Source organism: Marmota marmota, unplaced genomic scaffold (genome assembly GCF_001458135.2).
Source record: "Marmota marmota marmota unplaced genomic scaffold, marMar, whole genome shotgun sequence".
NCBI classification, from domain to species: Eukaryota; Metazoa; Chordata; class Mammalia; order Rodentia; family Sciuridae; genus Marmota; species Marmota marmota.
The window spans coordinates 68,084,777-68,109,857 of record NW_025999842.1 but is presented as its reverse complement, the minus strand read 5'-3'; the positions used below and the strand labels follow the sequence as shown (position 1 = coordinate 68,109,857).

Sequence of the window (25,081 nt, the reverse complement as noted above, 5' to 3'; positions counted from 1 at the left end):
TTCTGGGAGCTCTATATCTGGCTGATCAGACACTTCATATCAGCAGCAGGCGATCTGTGACTCCACATGTAACTCTTTGATCATCCAAATAATAACTGCAAGTCACGTGAGGTTCCTTCTGAACTGTTTGGCAAAAGTCCTACCCACTTTTGTACAAAAGTTGAGACAGGGTCAGTACAAGTCAACAGGTATATATTAGATGCCTACTGTATGGGTGACCCAGATGATCTATAAGAATTATTGGATTTATACATTCTATATATTTATTGTTGGCAGCAAAATTAAGCCTGCTGTTATGAAGAAGTAGGAAAGTAAAAATTATTTTTAGTAAGAGCACTGTTGTTGATCAAAGAACCCTGGGCTTGGAGTTTGAAGATTTGAATTCAAATTCTCACTTTATAATTTGCTTGATGTGTCATTAGTCTACCTGCTCAGTATGTTGGTTTCTTCTTCTCTAAAACTGTAGGTAGTGTTACATTCCAGAGTTGTTGGGAAGACTCAAAACGGCTTGCAGTCACTCATTTTAAGGGACTCTTGATAAAGGTAGCCTTCCTCCTGGTTGTGCACAGTAGTTTAGCTCCTCATGGTCTCTACCTGTCTGACGAGGCCTTGGATACTACCTTTGCAAAATCCTAAAGCCCATTAAAGTGAAATTTCTAGGAAAGAGCTAGCCAGACAAAAGAAATTTGGCCCCAACTTCAGAGCAGTGTGTGCAAACTGCTGGAAGCTTTTATAATAATTATTATTTTTTTTGGCCTCATTCCAGCCAGGGAGGGTCCTGCTGCAGAGGCCCCTGCTACATGAGCGATAGCAACTCACTTTAGTGGAAAAAGTGTTGAGTCAAACATTGCTTGGCAAGGCTGAATTAAAGTGGTTGGCTGCCTGAGAGCAGTGTATACACTGTCCAACTTCACTAAGGAGAAAAACACTCTTTTCTGTGTAGATAAAATATGATTATTATTTATATGGAGAAACTGAGGCATGCAAATTGCAGAAAGGTCAGGACCATCAACTGCCACACTTGTCTGGCTATCTTGGAGCACTACATCTCGTGTTGCCCCCACAGGCTTCACCATCACATGATGTTACTTTGTGTAAACCTGGGAGAAATCTGGTAGAAGCCAGGTTATGCATATGGGGCCAAATGGAATGGGCCTAATAACTGATACCTTTCTTATAGTCTACCAACACCTCCTGTGACTTTATACCCCATTCCTTACATGATGTAGAGTTTGAGGCATAACTATTTCAGGACATTGCCTGGGTTTTCCTCACAAATCCCTTAAAATTGGACCTAAACGCTAAGTTTGGATTTTAAAATAACTGGCTCCCAGAAGTTCCTTGGGTCTGAATCTAGTGTAGGAGGAGACAGATGTAACAACAGGTTTTATTTGCATTGGTAAACCAAGGCTTCCCCTTGTTTTCATACAGGTGTGGGTGTATGTGTATATGTGTTTGTGTGAATGTGAATAAGTTTTGTGGGACCCCTTCCTTATTAAAAATTTGAGTCACAGAAAGTCAGTTTGCCAGTCCCATTTTGGAGGGCCAACAGGAACCATTCTACACCAGCCGATGCCATGGAATTTAAGACAAGCTTGGGATAAAACCAACCCCAAGAGAATGAGTCTCAGTGTTCTTTGGATTACTGGTTGACCCCCTGTGTGGTGAAGAGAGTGTGTCTTCCCAGGCCAGAATCTGGGAAGCTTGCACCAGGGTGCTTGGAGAAGCATCTGCTGGGGTGCATGCAGCCTGTAGCAGGTCCCCTTGCTCCAACCTAAGTGTGTGCTATGGGTACAGAGCACAATCTTAGAAGCTCTGGGATCTGGAAGTCTGCAGCAGGGTAACAAACATCTGTGGCTGAGCAACTTAGAGGAGCTTCATGCCTCCCAGAGAGGCAAGGCCAATAGCCATTTGCATCTGGTTGGTTCTTCCAGGGGATAAAGAGGCAGACTGAGCTCTCTTGCAGTTTACCATCTGGTTGTTACTATGGTAAAATGTTAGCTGGGAGCAAAGATTGACACTGACTGAAAGAGGGCTTTTATTTCCTTCAGATTTGTGGATTCCGTGTGTCTGAGCCTTGGTTGTCAGGACTGACAGCTTTGGTGGGAATGCATGGAGGAGAAGGAAGGAAGGGGCCTGCCAATCTCCTCAGATGATTTATTCCAGGATTTTAATGTGTGGAAAATAAAGTAATTTTAAGAATCACAGTTTTTCTGTTTAAAAAAAATTATGGTTCTTAAAACCATCTGTCAATTCATTGTGGAAGAGGAGAGCAGGAAAGAAATGCAGCAAATCAAAGGAAAAGATAATAGGGAAGATAATTTTCTAAAGCAAATGGAAAAAGTGGTCTGAAACCAGAATGTCAGAGCTTGTATTAAAAAAGAAAAAAGCTTGAAATAATTTGGGTAGGATCATTTTTACCTTCAGAAATTCTCTGGAGAAAGTCACAACCCCCAAACCATCCATCATTGTGCTCCCACAAAGGAGAGGTCATCTTGCATTTGCTTCCTTCTCTCCTACTCTGCCCCGACAAGACAAATCCCCTGCTAATTGGCAAAACGAATGGATTATTTCACGTCCTTTGCTTTTAGCCAAGATGAATTTTCTCTTCTGCTTCCCATGACATTGTTGCAGTGGACTATGATTTAGCAGCAGATGCTTGCTTATGAATAGCTCCTATTGCCCAGCTAAGTGTGCCCATTAGCTGCCATACAAAATGCTTTTTTATGACCCAGACTTCTGTCCCAAGGATGACCAATGTTTCCTATTTCCTCTTTGGCTCTAACCTAATGCACATTGTTTCGGCTTTCTTGCTGCTCAGATAATATCTTGTTAACGCTATTGTAGATTTAGAGGATAAGCAAGTTAAGAATTAATCTGTGAGGTTTAAAATTTTAGTTCAGAATTAAGTTGTTTTTACTTAAGGCTCTGGACAAAAGAGAATAAACCCCCTATTTTATTTCAATTGGAAAATTATATATAAATCACTATAGTCTTAAAAAAAAAACCTTTTATAATGTTGGGCACTGTGTTTATGGTGCTACATCATTCCAGACAATATGTCCAATAGGGAGTGACCAGAACAGTTGCTTTTAGATTAGTTGAACCTATACATTTCTTTAAAGAAATTATTTTTCTTACTTCTGAAACAATACCAGTGGTACTAGCCTTCTTTGTCAATAGAGGATTTGTTGCATGTGATGTTCTTGTTTTGTTTTCTGGTTTTAAAAGGATTAGGACCAAAGTCTATATTTCTGACTTAACTTACCAAACAGTTCCTAAAATTGTACTTGGTTTAAGAAGTGTGTATTTTCTGCCTAAAACAAAGTGGAATGATTCTTCATTAGTTTAGATGAAGAAAGATCTCTTTACAGTTAACTTCATCATTCATTTGATAATTAAATATGTTCTCTGCTGTTTGGTTGCAGATATGTCGGAAATTGTTTGAATTTCATTTCACAAACCTTGAAACTACAAATGACCCCGTTGATTCATCTATGCCTCATGCTGCTGTGTATTAAGGAATTGTTCTTTTAAAAAGATAATTATTGCCAGGCCAGGGGGCACATGCCTATAATCCCAGTGACTAGGGAGGCAGGAGGATCTCAAGTTCAAAGCTAGCCTCAGTAACAACAAGGTGCTAAGCAGCTCAGTGAGACCCTGTCTCTAAAATTTTATTTTAGACAAATAAAATTATTTTTATTTTAGACAAAAATAGGCTGGGAATGTGGCTCAGTGGTTGAGTGCCCCTGAGTTCAATCACTGGTACCCCCCCCCCCAAATATATATATTTCTCATAAATATGATTGAGAAAATAATTCCCATAAACAAATAATTCCCATAAACAAGACACCAAAAATGTTGCTGGAAGATCCAGCTAGGGGGTTGAATCAGACTCGAAGAGTGAAAACTATTTTATTTGATGAAACCTGTTTTTATTCTTGCTCAAAGCCCTCAGTTGTACTAATTCCATTAGGATGAATAGTTTGTATAACAAAGCTCTTTCAAGGCAATTGCTTCCATTCGAGGTAACTGCTACCGGTTATCGAGCGCATACTGTGCCCTGAACGTTTTCTGTGGGATACTTCATTTAGTTTTCACAAAAACCCTGTATGCTGATTATTATTATTTCTGTTTAACAGACAAGACATTTCAGAGAAAGTAAGTAATTCTCATAAGTTTCCACATTTAACAAGTGGCTGAGTTGGAATTCAAACTTAAATCTGTTGGTCTCTAATCTATGTGCTTTAGTCCAGTAGCTTTAAAACATATTTCTTGGTTGTATACCCATAAAATAGCCTGGAAGCTCTATGTGCCCTCTTATACTTTAACTGTCACCTAAGGTTTTCAATATACGTGTAGTTGATAAAGATGTGGTTTCAGGCTTAATGTAAATCCTGAAGTTTACTTGTACCATATAAACACCACAGAGATTTGAAAAGTTTCATTATTTTTTTTTAAGTAATCATTTTAGGACTTGTAAATTTTACATTGTTCTCTTTTGTCCTAGAACTTAAATTTTTATTCCACTATCACTAGGATTTTAATTGTATTGTATAAAATTTTTATGCATGGAAAATTTCTATTGATAATTTTACCATACACATATGTTAAATTAAATAATACATATTTAAATTGAAATATATAATTGTAACAGTTTTTGGTGACATAATTTTTCAAGTAAAGTCATTTCCCTTTGAGTGAGTTGTTATATTACTGTTACATAACTTAACACAAATATGCTACACATTTTGACCCAAAATAGTCAATATAAGAAATAAATATTTTTACTTAAAATGCATTACTTAATGGCATAGATGAGACTTTCTCCCTAATTATGGAGCACACCCATGGATGACTACTAGTTATTGCTAAAATGGGAGTTCAAAATGAATTGCAATCCTATTGCTGGTATTTATTATGTAAGGAACTAGAAATAGTTTTTATAAAAGTAAATCTGTTGGGATGGAGCCCTCTTAAAACTCCATTTGATTATATGCTAAATAACATGGTCATCCATCAAAACTATTTCCTTTAATAACCAACAATTCAAATAGTATTTTCTTTAATTGTTTGAAAGTAAAGAATTAGAAGTCTTTTGATTTGAAAAGGTGTTTTCTCACACTCCCATTAGGCTCTTATTCAGAATTTTTCAAATTTCTGGTAATCCAAAATTCTTTATCAAGCGTATCAAACAACTCTTCTTTCTTTAATTCTTTAGCTCTTTATAGGCATTTATCTTACTTAGACTCATATTCTCATAAAGGTTGGGAAGACTGAAAAATAACTACTTTCAAAATACTTTTGTTAGACCTATTATCTTTTCATTAACAGCTTTTATTTTGTGCTTTACAAATATATTTTCATCAAAGCCTTGGAACTATTTATTTAACTTATCAACATATGGATACCATATGCCTTATAACTGGATTAGCTGATACAGTTCTCCTTGTCCAGACAACAATCAAATGTTCTTCATGACCACCAGTTTACTCCCATTTCCCTCAGAGCATGTGTTCAATATGAAAGAGGAGAAGCAAGAGTTGAACTTGGGTTATTTGGTGATTCTTCTGCCCCAAAGATCTCTGAATCATTTGGTGACATTTTAGATTTCATATATGTCAACTACTTCAAGGGATAGAGTACCAAAGTCCCAAAGTCAATAAGTAGATGATGCTCAAAGATAGCATATGCAAAGGCACGACTGTTCCTAGGTGTCTCCATTCAGCTTTCCCCAGGCCAGTGATAGCTCATTTACTCTTTGACGAAAGGAAGTGTGGTATCAACATGGTTTCATTTCCACACCCTGCAGACCGGGAAGGGAATTTCTGATGGGCTCTCCATGATGATAATATTCCAGAAAACAAAAATTCAGCATTTATAGGCTCCCTTTATGGAATATTATAGCTTAGTGATTGTATTGTTTGTCCATTTACTTCACTTACCCAAAAAATATCTATTGAATCACCTTGTGTACATAGAGTGGAGATATAGCAGGAAATGTGAACAAGATGAGACACAGGTATGCTATGTTACGTTATATTACAGTGGGGAGCCAGAGAGTAAAGAACCAAATGCACAGTTAATCATTCCTTGCAGTGACGGGAACCTCTATGAATAAAAGGAGATTGATCTCACAAGGTTCAGGGAAAGTTTTCTTGACTGACATTTAATCAGAGGATTGGAAGACTGGATGTTATATGCCATCTTGGGCAGAACTGCAGAGGAAAAGCATGCACAGCATTCTGAGAATAAGAGAAATACATACAGAAATTGTTAAAAAGGCAGGTAGGTCAGGGAGATAGGGAGATGGACACACAAACAATCCAAGAAAGGGATGGAGGGGAATCATAGGCAGATGGCACCGAGGCTCCCTTGTCACAGATCTTCACGATTTTGGTGTTTGTCTCAATATCAGTGATCATTGCAGATGCACAGTCAGGTGGTCATTGAAACAGCATTACTCTGGGTCAGAGGGAAGCTGCCACATCAGTGAGGAGGCTCTTGCCTTATCCCCATTTCACCGATGGGTATCCTTAGGCCTCCAATATCAGTTCCTTGCCCAACACATCATATAATTAGTAAGTTGCCAAACTGAGATTTAAGTTCAGTCTGGTTCAATCCAAAATGTCTACCCATAACTTCTACAATATATTTCCTTCTTTACCTAAAAGTGCTACGGAATTCAATCTAGCTTTTGCTTATAATACAATATATTCTCTCAATTCTTTACTATAGAGTCAATAAAATATTTGTGTAGTTCTACCTGCATATTTTGTTTTACAAATAACAGCTTATCAGCACAATTCACAATAGCTAAAATATGGAACCAACCTAGATGCCCTTCAATAGATGAATGGATAAAAATAGGTGGTATATATACATGATAGAATTTTACTCAGCAATAAAAGAGAATAAAATCATGGCATTTGGAGGTAAATGGATGGAGTTAAAGAAGATAATACTAAGTGAAGTTAGCCAATCCCCCCCACCAAAAAAAACAAATGCCGAATGTTTTCTTTGATATAAGGAGGCTGATTCATAGTGGGATAGGGAGAGGGAGCATGGGAGGAACAGACAAACTCTAGATAGGGCAGAGGGGTGGGAGGGAATGGGAAGGGGCAGGGGGTAATTAATGATGGTTGAATGTGATGGATATCATTATCCAAAGTATATGTATGAAGACACAGAAAAAAAATGCTCCAGTGCATGTTACATTTGAGAACATACTGTATTTCATAATAAAACACATTTTTAAAAAATTGGCACCAAAACAAAAAACAAATAACAGTTTATTGTAGAAAATAAATACATAGGGGAATAAAAATACTTTACTGCTGGGCATGGTGGCGCATGCCTGTAATGCTAGCAGCTTGGGAGGCTGAGGCCGGAGAATCACGAGTTCAAAGCCAGCATCAGCAAAAATGAGGCACTAAGCAACTCAGTGAGACCCTGTCTCTAAATAAAATACAAAATAGGGCTGGGGATGTGGCTCAGTGGTCAAGTGCCCCTGAGTCCAATCTCTGGTATTCCCCCCAAAATAATAATGATAATTTTCTGGTTATTTCAATTCCCATAGATAATTACTATAGACATTTTTCTGGAAATATATTCAGACTTTCGCTTTCTCCCAGTGCATTAGTGTATGAATGTGTGTGTGTAAAGCTGTATTTTTATGACACAAAATGGATAGGATCACTCTATATGTATTTTTAAATTTCGTTTTAAATCAACCACATGTTGCAAAACTCCTTGCACGTTTGGTCTGGTTATGTTTAGCACAGTTCATGGCACCTAGTGAAGGATTAGCTCAGTGACAATTGATTACAGTTGTCATAATCAATGTTATAAACTTAAATTGCCCTCCAGAAAGGCTGAAATATGTTGACATCCCAAAACATGAGAAGATTCTTTCCAACATGCCCCAATCTCCACTGAACTTGGTTCTATCACTTACATTTTTTTTGCCATCTTGAATATTAAAAATAGAATCATGTGGCTTAATTTCGTATTTGTTTTACTACTAATGGTTAAGTATTAGTTGTGGTTTTAGTTTTTGAGTTTTCTTGCTCTTATTCTTCTGTTAGTTTGCTTATTATTTTCTTACTGGTGTGTAAGAACTCTCTCTATATTGTGATTCTTACATATTAAGTGCTTATTACAGACATTTTCAGATGCTTACAGCTGATGATGTGTTTTTTAAAATTTAGGTATTAGTGGTTTTTCAAAAATAAATAAGTTGTAAATTAAGTAATTGAACTTACTAGCTTTTGTTTTCTCCTTTGCATTTCGCAAATAAATGCGTTATTCACATCTGTGGAATATAAATATGTCATTTTTTACATTATTCAAAAATAGGGGACCATTGGTATGAGAAATGGAGCATGGTATGTATTTGTGGTGTCACTGGAAAGAAGTAAAAATGGTCTCTGCTTTTGGGAGAGTTTCAGTGGCTTGTGGATCTTTGACAAGTTTCTTGCTTGTCAAAGTCTGAAAAATCTGAGGAGTTTTTTCCTTTTGTTTTCATTTGCTTTTCTTGAAACCACAGAGTGTTTTGTGTTTCAGGTAATCCACTACAAAGTGCAATACATCACAAAACGCTCATCTTGGTATCACGGTTGGGACTTCTGAGACGGGGGTTGGTTACATTTTTGAAATTGAATAATAGCAATGGCCAATTAATTCCATATTGTTTATTATGAAAAGAAAAATAGTTTCACTTCTGAAAAAGAAAAAAAGTAACATTAGTTGTATTAAATCATGTCTTATTTGTGGGCTTAAAAAATACTGACAAATGTGCAGATGAAACTTTGTCTTACTTTGTGAACTCAATTTTAAGTAGTTGGTTTATTGAGTTCTGAATAAGTAGCTATTTAATGAATTGCCCTTATTATGAAATTCACAGAAATTGCAACAGAAACTTTTTCCCTCTACTTAGATATAGGTTTTTATGAACACTTTAAACCCACACTTAACTGAAAATGCTTTTTTTTCTTTCTAGATTTTGTTTCTACCAGTCTGATATTATACATGGCTACTGACAGCAATGCTCTTGTAAGTATTATTTGCAAAAACTGGACTTTGGATATGGTTAGTTTAATGAATAAGTAAAATAATAGAAAAGTTTGATTTTTAAGTTTGGTTCCCAATTTATTTCCTCCATTTCATTAGTCACAACACATAGTAGACTAAATGATCCTTTGTTAGGTTTCGAGGCTTTTATGATCACTAAAGCTTTTAAGTTCTATGACTACTTAAAGATCAAGTAATATAACTGTGTTGAAATTGACCAGATTATGTCATGTACATGTGCAGACACATTACAGTGAATCTCTTTGTTATGTATAATTAGAATGTACCAAAAAAAAAAAAAAAAAAAAAAAAAAAAAAAAAAAAAAAGAAAAGAAAAGAAAGAAAGAAATACAACCTTGTACTGAATAAAAATCATCTGTGTGCTCTTATACTAAGTATGATACTAGTTCAATCTCTCAGGAAAAAAAAATCTGTTAATCATTACATTGAAATCGTGAGTTTGTTTTAAAACAATTTTATGGCCTTCAGTTTGCCTAACATAGATAAGTAAATTGAACAAGTGTGTTATCTGTATTAGATAAAGAAACTTAGGCACAGAAAATTAGCTTATGCTAGTAATAGGGCATTTCTAATGGAAAGGGATGTGGAATGGTGGGGGTCTCTATGGTTTGCATCTTTTGGCGAATGGAATGCCCTCATGGTGGATGCACAGGACCGAGTTTTTGGAGTAGAGCTAAAAGCAGAATCAGCAGTGATTTGTCAGAAGGCAGGATAGACTGTCTGCCAAATCAGGAAAGTGGACAACGGTTTCCTGATGCAGATTAGATAAGGAAGTCAAGGTGGCTTGTAGCAACAGTGACGGAGAGGCTGAGTTAACTGGACAGCTCCTCGAAGGGACCTCTTACTAAAAAGCAGGGAAGCTGATGCGTTCTCTGCTTGGCTTGCTGACAATTTCATATCCCAGAAATAGAGAAGGCAATGAACACACTGTAAATCTGGTGCGGATTCTAAATAAGGAGGAAAAGCTTGTTAGTGATGAGAAATGGTGAGAGGACCACAGAAAGCTAAAAATGAAAGAACAAATTATATATGTATTATAGGAAATTTTCCATCCAAAACATGAAAGAAGAAAGGAATGATCCCTTGGACATTAATGGATGTGTAGTTTTTGATCACAGAAACGAGAAGCATCACAATGATAATAAATATGAGGAACAACTAGGAGAATAACTGGGGCTGTAAAGGGAGACTTCCTGCAAATGTACAGGATATTAAAAGAAGGTCCTGTGGTCAAGAATCAAAGCAAATGGATCTCACCAGTATGTAAAAATAGGGAGGTTCAAGTTCAGAGTAACCAAAGTTCAAACAAAATTTAACAGGAAATAAATATATCTTGTAGTCATGTGTGTATGTGTTATATGGAACACAGAAATGAAAGAAAGCAATAGGAATTCCAGATCCCTGGGAAAAGTAATACAATGTTGCTTCACTTTTTTTCCACTGAAAGAATATAATCCTCCAGGGGTTTATAAAAAAAATGGAAATTGAGATATTAAGACAGCATTTAAGCATTTTAAACAGATTCACTCATTCGTTGAAATATTCTTAAATACCCACCCTGATTCTGTCCTGTTTCAAGGACCGTAATGGGAAGGAAATGGAGACTTAGTCAACTTTAGACAAGTTAAAATCTCCATATTAAAAAAAGTCTTATATCTTAAAAACCAGATACTGAAATAAAGATCACAGATGTGATTCCCAAAGGACGTAGCTGGGATTTGTGTGAGCCCCAGTCTAGCCATGACCACTGTAATGTGTAGCAGGCTTCTGTTGGCCTTCAGGGGGAACTGGCTGTTTGTGGGTCCTTCTCACTTCATGAGCCAGCCTCCACAGCAGTCCATCGGCCCCGCTCCCCTTGCCTGTTTGCTTTCCTGTTATTTCTCTCCCCAGCCCTCAGTGTCTGGGAGGTGCTGCTTGACTCTCTCTTAAGCATTTCTTCCAGCTGGTTTTCGGTGGTTACCTTACTTTCTCTTTCCATTCCGAAAATTAGTTCAATTTTCTGCTGTCATTTGTTCCCATAATAAAATGTCGCACTGGAGGCCTATTTTTATGCGACAGGATTTGGGTAGGTTTGACACATTTGACCTAATCACATCCCAAATTACATTTCATTTCCACTAAACTAACATGTACTGAGCTCTACGTGTAGCACTGCTTGGCTCTGGGGTGTGAACATGAGCTGAGTCCCACCGCACAGCCGAAGGAAGGTATTTTTAAGGCACTTTTGTTGCTCTTAGCCTGATAGTTGTTGAGGTTGCTGTACTCAATGGTACTTGGAATTTAAGACTAAATTCTAAGTATTTAAAATTGTACTGTGTGTAGCACGGTCCTTTTTTATGGAGCCATGTAGTTCATTACCTAATAGCATTATTTTCTCTCATCAAAAGGAAACAGTGGAATTTTCAAAGCTGAAGGAGCACAGGGGACCTACGGTGCTAACTCACCCAGTTCTACTGCTGCTCTCTCTTAAACATTTCCCTGTCTTCACAGCCACACTCGCTCCTTCCCTCTGCTCGCTGGACTTGTGCCTTCATACCTGTTCCTCTCCAGTATCCTCGTTATGCAACTACTAAATGAATTTTCTTGAGAGTAAGGCTGATGGTGTCCCTTACCCACTCATGCTGGCTCCATGGCTACCACTGACCTTCAGATGACTTCTCAGTTCAGAACATAACTTTCAGGCCCCCAGTGAGGGGCTCTACCACTCTCACAGTAGTTCTGCCCTCCACTCTGTGGCTGATCTTCCTGAATAGGACCTGTGTTGCTGTATCCGATCCTGTTTGGCCCAGGGTCTTTATCTTTCAAGTCTGCCTTGTTCCACTTACGTGATCCTTCCCTGACTGCCCTCTCCTGGCTGAATGGCCTCACTCCTTTTACCTTTGTTGTAGTCCAGCTTACCAAGGGCCATCTTGTCCTCTCCCCTGGAAGCTGTGAGAGCTTGCCAGCCACTGAACCTCTGGTTCTTGGCACCCAGTAATAGCACAATAGGTGACTGCTGAATAAACAAAAAACATAATTTATAGATTGTGGCCCAAAAGAAACAATAATGGATCAACCTTTAGAGTTTAGCTTCTTGGGAAAACTTCAACATAATTTTTAGATCTGGTACAATCCTTAGGCATCTCCAAGAGCCCATTTTATGTAGTTCTTGATACTGACCAGACGTGCAATTCCATGCATCCTACTATAGTGATCACAAATTAGACTAATTACTATTGCTTAGTTTTATGGTTAGTTTTTCATTAAAATAAACACATGAATGAATTAATCAATGATTACTTCCTCTAGTAGTAAATCTGATTAGAAAATTTTAAAGTCTTAGATTTTAGTAACAATGTTTTATCTAAGAACAGAAAACAGCCTGAATTTAAGGATTAAGGAGGATCAGAGGGAATGAAACAGATTGTTTCTTTTACTGTTATTCATAGTTCTTTTATCCCAAGCATTTAAATGCTCTTGCTTTCAGAGATGGTGCTAGTGGAGAAGAAATATTGGAATCATCTCCAATAAAAGCTTTATTGTAGCATTTTCTTAAGAATTCTTTTAAATAAAATTCCTCCATTAAACATTGCCAGAAGATAAGATGTTAAATGGAATTTTTTCCTGAAGCAGATATTTATACATTGAAATCATGGTCCCCTTGCTCAGTTTTCATGCTGCTGAGCAGTTCAGTGGCTGTGAGTGCACCTGTATGTCTGCCCCTGAGGTTGGTCTACTTGCTGCTGTCTGGAACGTCCTTTGTGGGAGAGAGTGGCACTCATCTCACCTGGTACTTCCTGTGTTTGAATCACAGAAAGCTTGACATGCGTTATTCACAAAACACGCATTGCCTGAGCTCTTCCTGACTACATGCAGTGAACAGCCCAGGCATGATTTCTGCCCACATGAAACCTGCTATGCCCCCAATTGCATCTCTTGTGCTCATGGTGTGAGCCTCAAGGAGGTGGTGATATTCAGAGGTGAAGTGAAAACTTTAGTTTTTCACATGTCAAATCAACTGAAAAGAACTGAAGATTTGGCTGTTTGTTTCTTAGGTTACATGAGCATAACCCATGTAACCTAAGAAATAACTGTGCCAAGGTGGTCAGCACAAGTCTGACACACTCAGGAGACTGTTGGGCATATTTGCTTTCATAAAGACTTCAAGTGAGAAGGGGATGAGATCCATGTGGAGAACAGACACACTGGCAGGGCTGGGAGAGGCTTGCTGGCTGTAACTGAAAAACTTCTGTTCCCATGCCGCCTCACCCAGGCATGCTGTGTTTCTTGGGTTCCAGATTCTCAGTATTTGGAGGGTACAGGGGATACAGGGTGCTGGAGAAAGGTACTGTGGTTTTATAGCCAAGAGTGTTTTAGGTAGAGCTTTTGTTCAACAAAAGTCCATTTTACCTTCACAGAAATACCAATAGCCAACTCTCCATGTGGGTTCAGGTTTAATGTCAGTCAATGTCAGGGGATCTTCCATAAGGCTGTACCAATCTGGGGTGAGAAATATATTGGAGAAACTTTTATGTTGCTCAAATTTGCTAATGTCATTTGCTAGTGGAGGCATTTTGTAGCTCTGAGTAATCAAGTAAAAGCTATCTATGAATTTCTAGATACTTGTAAAATCTCTACTCTGTTCCAGGTACATAGGGAGGCAGCATTCTTACTAAGAACACTATAGAAAGCAAAACTTAATATAAGACGCAGCCTTTTTGTCCCACTATGTGTTAGACATTGGGCTGTGTGCTAGATTTTGAGGTGTGACATATTCAAGAGCATTAATTCTGTCTTGAAATCTTGATCAGTTGCTGAAGCATTTTAAGCAGAATGGTAATGGTTCATAGGTATGTTGCTTAGGTTGTTGAAGTATTTGGAGGGTACAGGGGATACAGGTGCTGCACTATAGATGGGGAGACCAGGAATGTGATAGTCATTATTTAGGAGAGAATGAGGAGGACCTGTCTAAGGCAGAAATAATGGAGATGGGGAGGGAAGAGAGATTCAATAAATATTAGGGGGAAAAATAGACAGGGGTGGTGATTGAGTACATGAGTGAGATAGGGAAAGGTTACACACAAATATGAACCACAGTGCACCACAGAGACCAATCGACAGATAAGTTATAATATCTATTCCAGCGGCAACAGCAAAGCACTGTGGGTAAATAGGAGACAGAAGGAGCAGAGTAACATATAGTTAAACAATAGACTTAGAGTCTGACTGGCCCAAATCCTTGCTTTGGCTTTGCCACGGGTTGTGTGTGATCTGTGGGTTAACCACACTGAGCTGAAGTTCCTCATCTGTAAAAAGGAGGTTAAAAATAGTTCTGAACATAAAGAGCTTTAGGAGATAACATAAAGCACCATTACACTGACCATAAGTAAATAACACTGAGTGAACATAATGTTATTATAGGAGCTTACTGCCTTCGATAGTCAGAGACAGCTTCAAGGTGGAAGTGGCATTTGACATGATCTCAAAGGATAAACATTAACTTGGTGAAGAATGGGTGAAGGAAAAAATTCTAATTGTTAAAGTGCCTGATATTTCTACAGAATCAAGAAAAGCTTAAAGTGCTAAAAGAGCAAACAGATGTTTGGTGGTCTGTTGAGGGCAGTATGGGAAGGGATTGAATTCATATTTTGATTATGATTTTAGGATGGACTCTTAATGAAATAGTTGACTTCCATTCAGGGTTGGTCCTGTGGGCTCATACTTTGGGTGCTCCATTCTTCTTCAAATATATAGTAATGATAAACAAAGAGAAACAGAAAACCAAGAAGGTAAAGTTAGGTTCAGAAACATACTAACCATCTCTGAGGATTGGCAATGAAAGGCAGTAAGTAAGACTGAAGCCCACTGAAGGGCATCTGGTCTGGAAACAGAAAGTAGTTCACCTCCTGCTGTAGGTTAGAAACGCCCTACTGAATGTGGGGAGAGCTAGGTTCGCTCCTTGATGACAATGGTGAATGCAGCCCCCATTCATGAAAGGGTAAAACCTAAGAAGAGAGCCCAGTTCCTAAGCCACTGCTTGAGGTTACACATTCAGCCAACTGTGGACCTAGGAAGGAAGGAGATACAGACACAGGCTCAAAACCAGGAACTAAACATACTTGCCTGCCGGAATATAAAAGATTCTGTATGAATGCACCAGGGCATGATCATAGTACTAGTTCTGCATTAAGTAGAGGTAACCTTCGGATCTGTAAAGAGGGAGGAGGGAAAGAGAGAGAGAGGAAGAAAGAAATTCTACATACTTAAACTCTGCTATGGACTGAATGTTTGTGTCTACCCCGCTGCTAAATTGTGTACTAAAGCCCTCATCCAATACCAATGTAATGACATTAGGAGAGGAGGCATGTGGGAGGTAATTAGGTCTTGAAGTTGGCGACCTTATGAATGGTATTTGTGTCCTTATCAAAAAAAAAAAAAAAACATAGAGAGATGATTTTCTTCTTGGCCATGAGAGGATATAATAAGAAAATAACTATCTGGTCCTGGATCTTGGACTTTCCAGTCTCTAGAACTAAGAGAAGTAAATATTTGTTATTTAAGGCACCCAGTATATAATTTTGTATTTTCCAGCCCAAACTAAGACAAATTCCAAAACACATTAAAAAATAATGCTAAGAGAAACTAGGATAAAAAAATAGAAGATAACTTCATTTTAAATTAATAAGAAATTTAAATACTGACCAAAAATTAATAATGAAATTCAGAAAATCTTTTAACTATTTTAGAGTCTTTTAAATAATTTGGACCAAATGAAAAAGTATAAATGGATTTTTGAAAAAGTTCTATAAATAGTAGAAAAGCAGATGTATTCCTGGATATAGAAAGTTTAATGGATGGCATAAGCTCAACATTGGAAACTTTAAAAAATAATATTAGTGAAATATTTTTAATATATTAAAATGTTAAAATTAAAAAAAATATTTTTTGGTTGATAGAATAATTTATTACTAATTTATGTTTGATAAATGATAATAATCCTAACATTTGAATGGAAAAGTAAAAATCTAGGCTACAGTAGCAAGAGCATAGACAATAAAGAAGGAGTTAAGATGTGATGATCTATGCTGTATACATGATAAATTTAGAAATATTAAAGCAGAGAAATAGAATGTGACAAAAGGGAAGAAAGAGATAAAATAAATTAAACTGAAAATACAAAATACAAATTACAATAAATGTAAATAGATTAAACTCACCTATTAAAAGACATAGATAATCTTGTATTTTTAAAGACATCTACACATATTCTTATGCTGCTTATACAAAAAATAGTAGAAACAAACAAATGAACAAACCACACAGAGAGGCTTTAAATAAAAAGATAGAAGTACAGAGTTATATAAATTAAATAGAGATATAAAAGATTTGGGAAACATAACTAAGAACTTTGAGGTTTATAGAGAATTTAATGATATTTGACTACGTAGTAAGTCACAAATAAATGCTAATGAATTTCAAGAAATATCATAGAGATCACATTTCCTGAAAATAATGTAATGAATTTAGAAATCAAACGGAAAACATTTTTAAAAAGTTTCCATGATTCCACAAACCTGCAAATACATTTGACTATCTACTATAGACATAAATATATGATTTAGAATTGGAAAACAGGGAGATATAAGTAAAGTAGAATTCAGAAGTAAATTTATAGCTCTAAATGTATTAAAAACAAAGAAAAAAATGAGGCAAACATGTCTAGGAATTAGAAAAAGAATAACAGCAAATTCTAAAATTTAAGGAGATATGAATAATAAGAACAGAAACTGTCAAAGAGAGAGAGAGAGAGAAAAAAAAAAAGAGAAACAGGATGTATAGGGAAGGAGATCTGAAATTATAAGGGACCAAAACCAAAGTTGAAAATATTATGTTTCAAGAGGGACTATAAGTAGACTAATTTGAAAGCAATTTAGGAATATCCAAAAAGTTAAAAGATGCACGCACATATCTTATTACCATGCAGTTCCATTTCCAGATAAATATGCAATCCAGAAAAACATGTATACATGCACAATGGGAATTCTAGAGTTGTTAATTGCAACACTGCTGTGATAGGGCAAACTGTAAACAACTTAAATGTACACGAAAAGATAAATGGATCAACAGATTGTGACAATGTTATTTATGGCAGCATTGAAAGTGAGCTAGAGCCACATGCATCAACAAGGAAAAATGTCAAAACAATATCAAAAATTGATGGTCTATATTAATGCTATTGTTTTAATATTGTTAAAAAACTGTTTATCCATACGAAAATGTATGGGAATGAGGAATTCAGGTTAGTATGACCTGGGAGAATGAGAGGGAAATGGAAAAGGGAGGGAGTTCACAGAAATTATAATTGTATTTATATTTTACTTCCTTAAAAATAATGTCAAACCCCAAGCAAAATGTAGTATAAAATAAGTCAAAAATTGCTTTCCAAATACATATTTGTATCTTATTGTGATAATGATTTTAAGCATAGAAGCTTGGTTTTGGAGGAAGCAAGTGATATTCTCCATCCTCTGGCACTGAGACTTCCTACACATTTATGTTTCTTGTTCAGTAAAGATTCTTGATGACTAGTCTGCAATGCTATTGATTTCTTTATTTCCCATTGTTCCCCAACCCATTTACCAACGAAGATGTCTTGCCAAGATATCCGATGCACCTTTTCTTTTGTATTAGCAGAATTTGATGGTCTCAACCTACTATTTTCTTCAACCTCTCCCCTGTCTCCAGGACACCCCTGCTCCTGATTTTGTCTTTGGCTGTTCTGCTTAGTGCTCCTGATGGGTGCCTCTTTTTGCTTCTCTGTAATATGTTGGTCTTGAAGCCTTTGTCATCTGTACATTCTCCAAGTGATCTCATCCAAACCATGACTTCTCTACCTGTCTCCATTATTCATTACTAGGGGTTTTCATTTCATATTGATGTATTAACAGATATTTAACATAGTTTTTTGAAATAACAAGCAAGTTTTAAAATATATTATCACAAGTAAAATTTCACTAATCAAAAACTTTACTATTCCCTTTAAAAATGTGAATTTAATTTTCAAAGAAGGAGGAGAGGAATTTGGGGAGATGTTAGGAGTTTATGGAGAACAGGAACCCTTTAGAGCTCAGGAATTCTTGTGGCTTGGTTGCTAAAGTACTGTTAGTTGAAATTGTCAATGATGTGTAGAATTGTAATACAGAAATCGGCAAATGTTATCAATCAGAGCTTCTGCAACCAGAGAGCCCATTTGCCAGTATATACTGTATAACTTTTGCTAATGACCTGAATCACAATGACAAACCATCTTATTCTAAACTTTAACACACCATGGGATAAATAGTGCCTGCAAGATTTAACAACTAAACTAGTTTATAGATTAGAAGTCAATACTACCTGTAACTTGGGTGTTGACTCCATTATTTAATATCAAAGGAGAGTCCTTGGTTTATTTCATTCTGATTGTTTAGCATATTTCTGTGTTTTTGAATGACTAGTGGCCAAATGGAGATTTTGAATCATTTCTTTAAAAAATAGAGCAAAAATGTATTTCAATAAAAAGAAAATAAATATTTTTAAGGAGAGTTTCTCCCAAATTTTAGATCCAAGTTAGGGCAGATTTATGTTTTTTTTTAAACAAATCTGTCTTCCATTTTACCTACAAACTGGAAAATAATAGTGTGGGGAAAATATCTTATTAGGCTCTGAGTATTTATGGTGATAACAAATTATAATTCCCCTCTTGAGAAACTGTCTCAAAATTCAGAGTTTGTTGCTTACTTCTTTCACTTACTTAGTGAAGAAAACCACATTAAGATCTTGAGACTGACTAGTTAGTGGGTTCCACTTCCTGTTGTGAGGAGGAAAATTATCTTAGACTCAGTGCAGTTTTCAAAGATTGTTTTCATCCTCTCGTTTAACCAATTTAGGTTTCAAATTCACATAGATCAACTGAAACCGAAACCCCTATAATGTGTTATTTCTATAATATGCACTCTGTCTCTGGCCAAGGGAAACGTTTAAACAGTTAATAAAAATTGGCGTCAGGAGGAGTACTCTCTGAGCAGGGCTGACTCCCAGTGCTGCCTTCCTCTTTCAAAGAAGGCTGCCCAAGGTGCTTGCTTGGACTAAACGCCCACTCTGTCTGAGGCTGAATTACCCTGCTCGGGACTCTCACTTCTCACCCCAGCCTGGGCAAGAGAATAGACACCAAGGTCGGTCTTGGGCAAAACTGAGACAGAGCGCACACTTTGATTTGGGACTAGGGTTTGATGGAGGGAGCTGGAGAGCCCTGGGTCTCACCAGAGCCCATGAGGGATGGGTGGAGGAGACCCACTGGGGCCCAGTGAGGAGCCATGGAATGCATGTTGCTCCTGCCGACCTTTGCAGATGCTGTGACTGATCCCTAGGGACTGCCTCACTTACTCGGCTGGTTCCCTTTAAGGTGCTCTTTTTGTTTGAAATAATGTAATTTCATTTTATTCACCTGGGGCCCAAGCTGTCTAGGAATGACTGTGGATGACTCTCTTTTCTCCTGGTTCCTCTGGTTCTTAGTTGTTTTAATTGCTCCCCGGGGGCCTCCTGCATCCCTGATTTTCCATCTGTTACCCACTGTTTAAGTTCACATGTTCTAGTACTGGCTCTCGGGTAAGTTTTACCTTCCCATACATTTTGGGCAAAAATATTTTGTCTATAGGTACTAATTGGGTTTAGTAATAATCTCAGATAATTGGCATATTAAAAAAGGGGCTGGGGCTGGGGCTGGGGTTCAGTGGTAGAGCGCTTGCCTGGCCTGCGTGAAGAAGCACTGGGGTCGATCCTCAGCACCCCATAAAAATGAAATAATAAAACAAAGATATTGTACCCACCTATAACTAAAAGAAGGAGGATGATAGGGATTTTATACCAAGAAGCAGACATTTGGGAGATACTTGTGAAATAGAGCTGAGACTTGGTCCTTTCCATGATAACATGCTTAGACTTTAGTAACATGTTATGAATGTCACATGTCTGTCTTCGCTTAAAAGTTATGGCAAAGAAATTAATCAATCATTCCTTTTGAAAAGGGAACATTCATAAAATAAAGAGCAGTATTTCCCAGGACATATATTTCCCAGGAAATACGACTTAATTTGAACTTCATCATTGCTGAAGGAAACAAAGTGATACTAAAAAAATTATGAGATTTTTGCTTATTAGATATGATGTATTTGTTTATATGTTAATGATAGAATATTTTATTGCACTTATTCATATAAAGTTATGTTTTTTAGTTATCCGTGCATTTACACAACTCTTCAAATCTGTGTGAGAATTATAGGATTGGAATTCTTGTAAATATCTTGTTTTTACAAATAAGGAAGTAGATTCAGAGGGATTTTTCCCTGTGTAACACAAGCTACTCATTATGACAGCCATAATTGATTCTGGGCCTCTAGATTTAAAAATACTATCACATTTCCACTGTATATCATATATGCTTCAAAAATATAGTAGAATCATATACAAGAGCTATTAGAGCAATAGTTATGTAGAATACTAGAAAGTATATAGAATAATATAAAATGCCATGATTACCAACTTTAAGAACTATTTTTCAATTGTATGCTTTAAAATTTTTTGAATTCACAATTTGCACAAAGGCAAATTAATTAAGCTTGAATAAATTCAGCTTAGATATTGTAGAAGGAAAATGAAATTTCCTTAAGCAAAAATTCTCTATATTTGCACATGCATATAGACATACACCATTGAGAATTGTTTCTTTTGAGGTGTTTTCTGGTTTTGATGGTATTCTGGTAATACATGGGTTGTTTAAAATGTGTTGTGAAAAAATATGTGTATTTCAAATATGTTGTCTTATATCTGATTTGAATATTGAAGAGTTAGCACAGAAGAGTAGTTGATAACGAATTTTTCCTCCATAAAACGTGAGAAATATTTAGAGCTAAAGACAGAATAAGAAATTTAAACTTGGCTTAAAATAAGAATTTCTTGATAAGGAGGTTTGAGAGTCACTGAGTGCACACCAAAAGATATATGAAATTTCTTTTATTATTGTCATTTTTCTGGTATGAGGTATTGAACCCAGGGATGGTTAATTGCTGAGCTACATCCCCAACCCCTCTTAAAATTTTGAGACAGGGCCTATTTTCCAGCCTGGCCTGGAACTTGTTATCCTGCTGTCTCAGTCTCCTGAGACATTGGGATTACAGGCCTGTGCTATTGTGCAGAGTTGAAATTTCTTTCTTTGGGGTATTTAATTCATAAGGTTTAGGTGTAAGTAAAATTATGTGATAGTGGGACCATGAATTTAGACCAGCATGAACTTGTAATATTTTGAGTTGTCTTCCTTTTATAAATAATTTTTTCCTTTTTTTGTGGGCATTGGGGATTGAACCCAGAGGTGCTCCCACTGAATTACATCCCCAGCCCTTTTTATTTTTTAATTTTGAGTCAACATCTCTAAGAGTTGACCAGCCTGGCCTTGAACTTGTGATCCTCCTGTCTCAGCCTCCAAGTGATTGGGATTACAGGTGTGTGCCACTGTGCCCTGCTGTCTTCCAGGTATTTAAAAATGATCATTTTTAGAAATGATGCAGAATATAGTTTTCCTTATCTCACAGAAAATTAAAAGGGGAAATATCGATGAGTCCTTAAAACTTCGGTGAGCACTGTGCTATCAGAACTGAAGTAGTAGTGAGAACTGCCTGTGGGTGGAAACAGGAAACATTAGTGATAAATGCCGGTTACATTTTTTTTTCGGGTTCAGCTCAATGTATATTGATTCTAATTAGCACATTTTGTGCCTCAGCTAGTGGCTCCCCTTTAGCTCTGCTCGGAGAGTTTTTTTTAGAATCCACCCTGCTCATAAACACTGCCACCTCCTCCCTCCTTCTCTCTTTACAAATGTTACAACACAATCAGAAATTTCCTCTTTTCTTTCCTTCCAGCAGTTCCAGCAGGTTCCCTTGCGTCAGAAGCCGAGGAAGAAAACTCAAGGTAATTAGATCTCTTTTGTTTCTTTAATCTCTTGTGTGCATGAGTGTGGATTTTTCTCCCGGATGCCTTGTTTGGGATCATATTTTTGTCTGTCTGAACGTTAATATCAGGAGGTGGATGACAGATTAATTTTTGGTGATGTTCGGATCGATCTTAAGAAATGACGACATGCTGTTCACTTGGATTAATCCCTCGTGGTATGTCAACAGAGCTCAGAAAAACTGGCACCGGGTCGGGAAGTGGCTGTGTCGCTAGGTGAGGTTTAACCCTTCCACATCTATTGCATAACTACTGCTATCATTGTTCAAAGGAGCTGTGACGGCAACGATGTCCCTGCCAGCCTCGAGATGTTCAATTTTCAACTTATTCTTGGTGAATAGTATTCTTAGAGCACTACTTGCCTATTAGTCTCACGGTGTCTTTGCCCCATGTCTTATGCCTTCTGGGCATCAGATGAATGTTCAAAAATAAAACAAATGATTTTTCTTTGCATTTGTTTTGCATAAATCTTGGGGAAAAAAAATCCAACTTCTAGGAGGTATACCACGAAAAGTTGATTTAGGGTCTCACATAAATCGGGGGAAGACTTACCTGTCGGTGTAATTGTTGCAGGTTTTTTCACCATGAGTCGGAGGAGGATATCCTGTAAAGATCTGGGACACGCTGACTGCCAAGGGTGGCTGTATAAGAAAAAGGAAAAGGGGACTTTCCTAAGCAACAAATGGAAAAAGTTCTGGGTGGTGCTGAAGGGGTCCTCGCTGTACTGGTACAGCAATCAAATGGTGAGTCCTCTGTCCTCCGTCCCCAGCCTCTTTACCGACGGGTGGATTAAAGATTTTGATTTCTGGGATTGGGAACATAGCAAATAAGTTACAGAAACCCTTTCTGATGCAGTGAAAAATGTAGGTGATCTTGTTGTGTTTTACAGAGGAGAAAACCATTCTGCTTGACCACTCCTTGGTTGGGGAGGAAGGAAAGAGGGGATCCCAGTTTATATCCTTGCCGAAGGAGGCTTTTGGGTTCTATTAATGTTACTGTTCCATGAGAGATTCGGGCATTTTCAGGATTTACATGCCCATGTAAATCACTTTATATGGGAACTTGACATGGCTAAGGTCTCTACTGAAAAAGGGTTCAGCATTTCCCTCTATCAAGGGTATGAACTGATTGGGAGCAGAGAAGCTATTTCTATTTAGTTTCCCCTCCCATCCCTCTGATCTTTGCTATCCATTGGTTTGGAACTGCTGCCCTCCGTGCCAGTGTTGTGTTGGCGACTGGAGTCTCCTGTTCTGTGATGGCATTAAACCACTCATGTGTGGATAAGATAGTCACCTAATTTATCCTTTAATAGGCAGACACAGTTGTGGTCAGCTTCACAGGCTGGTTTTCTGCTGCTGCAAGGAGAAGGAAAGAAAGTTCTTGTTAGAGGGTGTGCTCATCTTTCATGGCTGGAAACATTTAGAGATGCTGATATTGTCACATATGGAATCAGTAGACTCTTCCAGGTAGGACTTCTCTCCACTGACCCTGGTGAAGTCCTTTGCTGATCTCCAGGGTGCTCGGTCTCTTTGTGAACATGAGAATGGATGTCATTTAACCAGTTAAGGGAAAAGTACTCAATAGATTTTCCATAAGTCAGAAAAATTCTATTTATGTGTTGCCATTCTTTTAAAATGTGCAAGCCCATCTCTCTAAACAATAGCATCATGGAGCATGTAACTTAACAAATGGGAAACAGGTGCTGCATATTGTTTGTGGGCCAGCTTTTTAGTTGATAAATTTACCTTCATTGGCCACTAGTCAAAATACATTTGCATAATCAAGAAAGAAACAAAAATAAAATTTTAAAAAAACTAGCCCAAAATTTGAATTACTCAGATAATTGGGCACCTTCAAGGAATTGGTTAAGTTGGACTCAGATTCAACATCAGTGTCCTGCAGTAAGCACACTTTGCTGGGCTTCTCTCTGCACCCCTCTTTCCAGGATGATTTCTTTGATTTCACTCCATGCACAGCATGGTACAAAGCTCATCATCAAATTCTACAAAAATCCACTTCTTTAAGCATTTGATGAATTATCAAAGATTTAGGGGGTTACCAGAGACAGCCTCTGGTAGCGTGTACAGCCTTCTACGCTCTCCTTTCTCTTCCCTGTCTCCTTCTTCCCTTTGGGACCCATCTTGTCTAGCATGGAATAGTTTTAGCTTTTCTTCTTCAAGAAAAGCTGGGGCTGAGGTCTTGTCTCCTACCCTGAGGGGGGTTTCCTACACAAATACAGCTTCCTTCACGGGAATTAAGGGTAACATAATTTTTTTTTTTCTTGTTTCTTACTCTTTTAGGCTCTTGCTCTTGGGTGGTTGTGGCAAGTGGTGGTCATCTGCATCTTTCCTAAGATGAGGGGACTTCCTGATTAACCTTTTAACAGCTCTGGGGGAACTTCCAGAGACTGTTGGATAAATGGGGTACTGATGCTGCACAGTGCATCTATGGGAAGCAATGAAGCTTCATTGGAACCATAAATTCATCTTCTCAGATTATTCAGCAAATACGTTCTGGATCTATCCCTGTCTTCATAGACTTTAAAGAAAGTCCCTCTGAAACCCCATGTTTATAGATTTGGCTCATTTGGGCTTATGCTTTCCTTAGAGGAGCAATGAGTTACCCCCAGGCAGCAAGTCTTTCATATTTTAGGTATCAGAATGTCAGTCTTCCTCAGGGGGCAGCAGCATTGTCTGAGACTAGACTAAAGAGAGGGGAAGGTCAGAGCTGCAGACCCATGTAGGCACCTGTCCTGATTTGTTTTTGTGCAAATGCCAAAAGCAATACTCAGGTTGCCAATCATGTCCTCAAATAGAGTTAGATTAGCAACATCACGTTGAGAACAAGCTTGACAATAGGTGGCCAGGAAGGTAGCAGATTATTATGGTCTACAACGGAAGGACCCTTCCATAGGAGAATTACCCTCCCTTTCTCTCTCTCTCTCTCTCTCTCTCTCTCTGTCTCTCTC

General features: G+C 37.5%; 1 protein-coding gene across 10 annotated transcripts in view; it reads left to right on the top strand.

Moving 5' to 3' along the window:
* The window catches only part of Ipcef1 (interaction protein for cytohesin exchange factors 1), a 155,490-nt gene that overhangs the window by 66,204 nt on the left and 64,205 nt on the right, over positions 1 to 25,081 (top strand). For 4 of the 10 annotated variants that reach the window (XM_048800193.1, XM_048800157.1, XM_048800162.1 and 1 more), the window contains 3 exons: positions 9,002 to 9,054; positions 22,026 to 22,074; positions 22,687 to 22,856. In XM_048800193.1, coding sequence (XP_048656150.1) covers positions 9,031 to 9,054; positions 22,026 to 22,074; positions 22,687 to 22,856 — 243 coding nt within the window. In that variant the 5' untranslated portion in view covers positions 9,002 to 9,030. Of the gene's footprint in view, positions 1 to 9,001; positions 9,055 to 19,143; positions 19,287 to 22,025; positions 22,075 to 22,118; positions 22,330 to 22,686; positions 22,857 to 25,081 lie in introns of those variants that run through there. The other 6 variants (XM_048800180.1, XM_048800187.1, XM_048800185.1 and 3 more) reach the window with 4 other exon arrangements.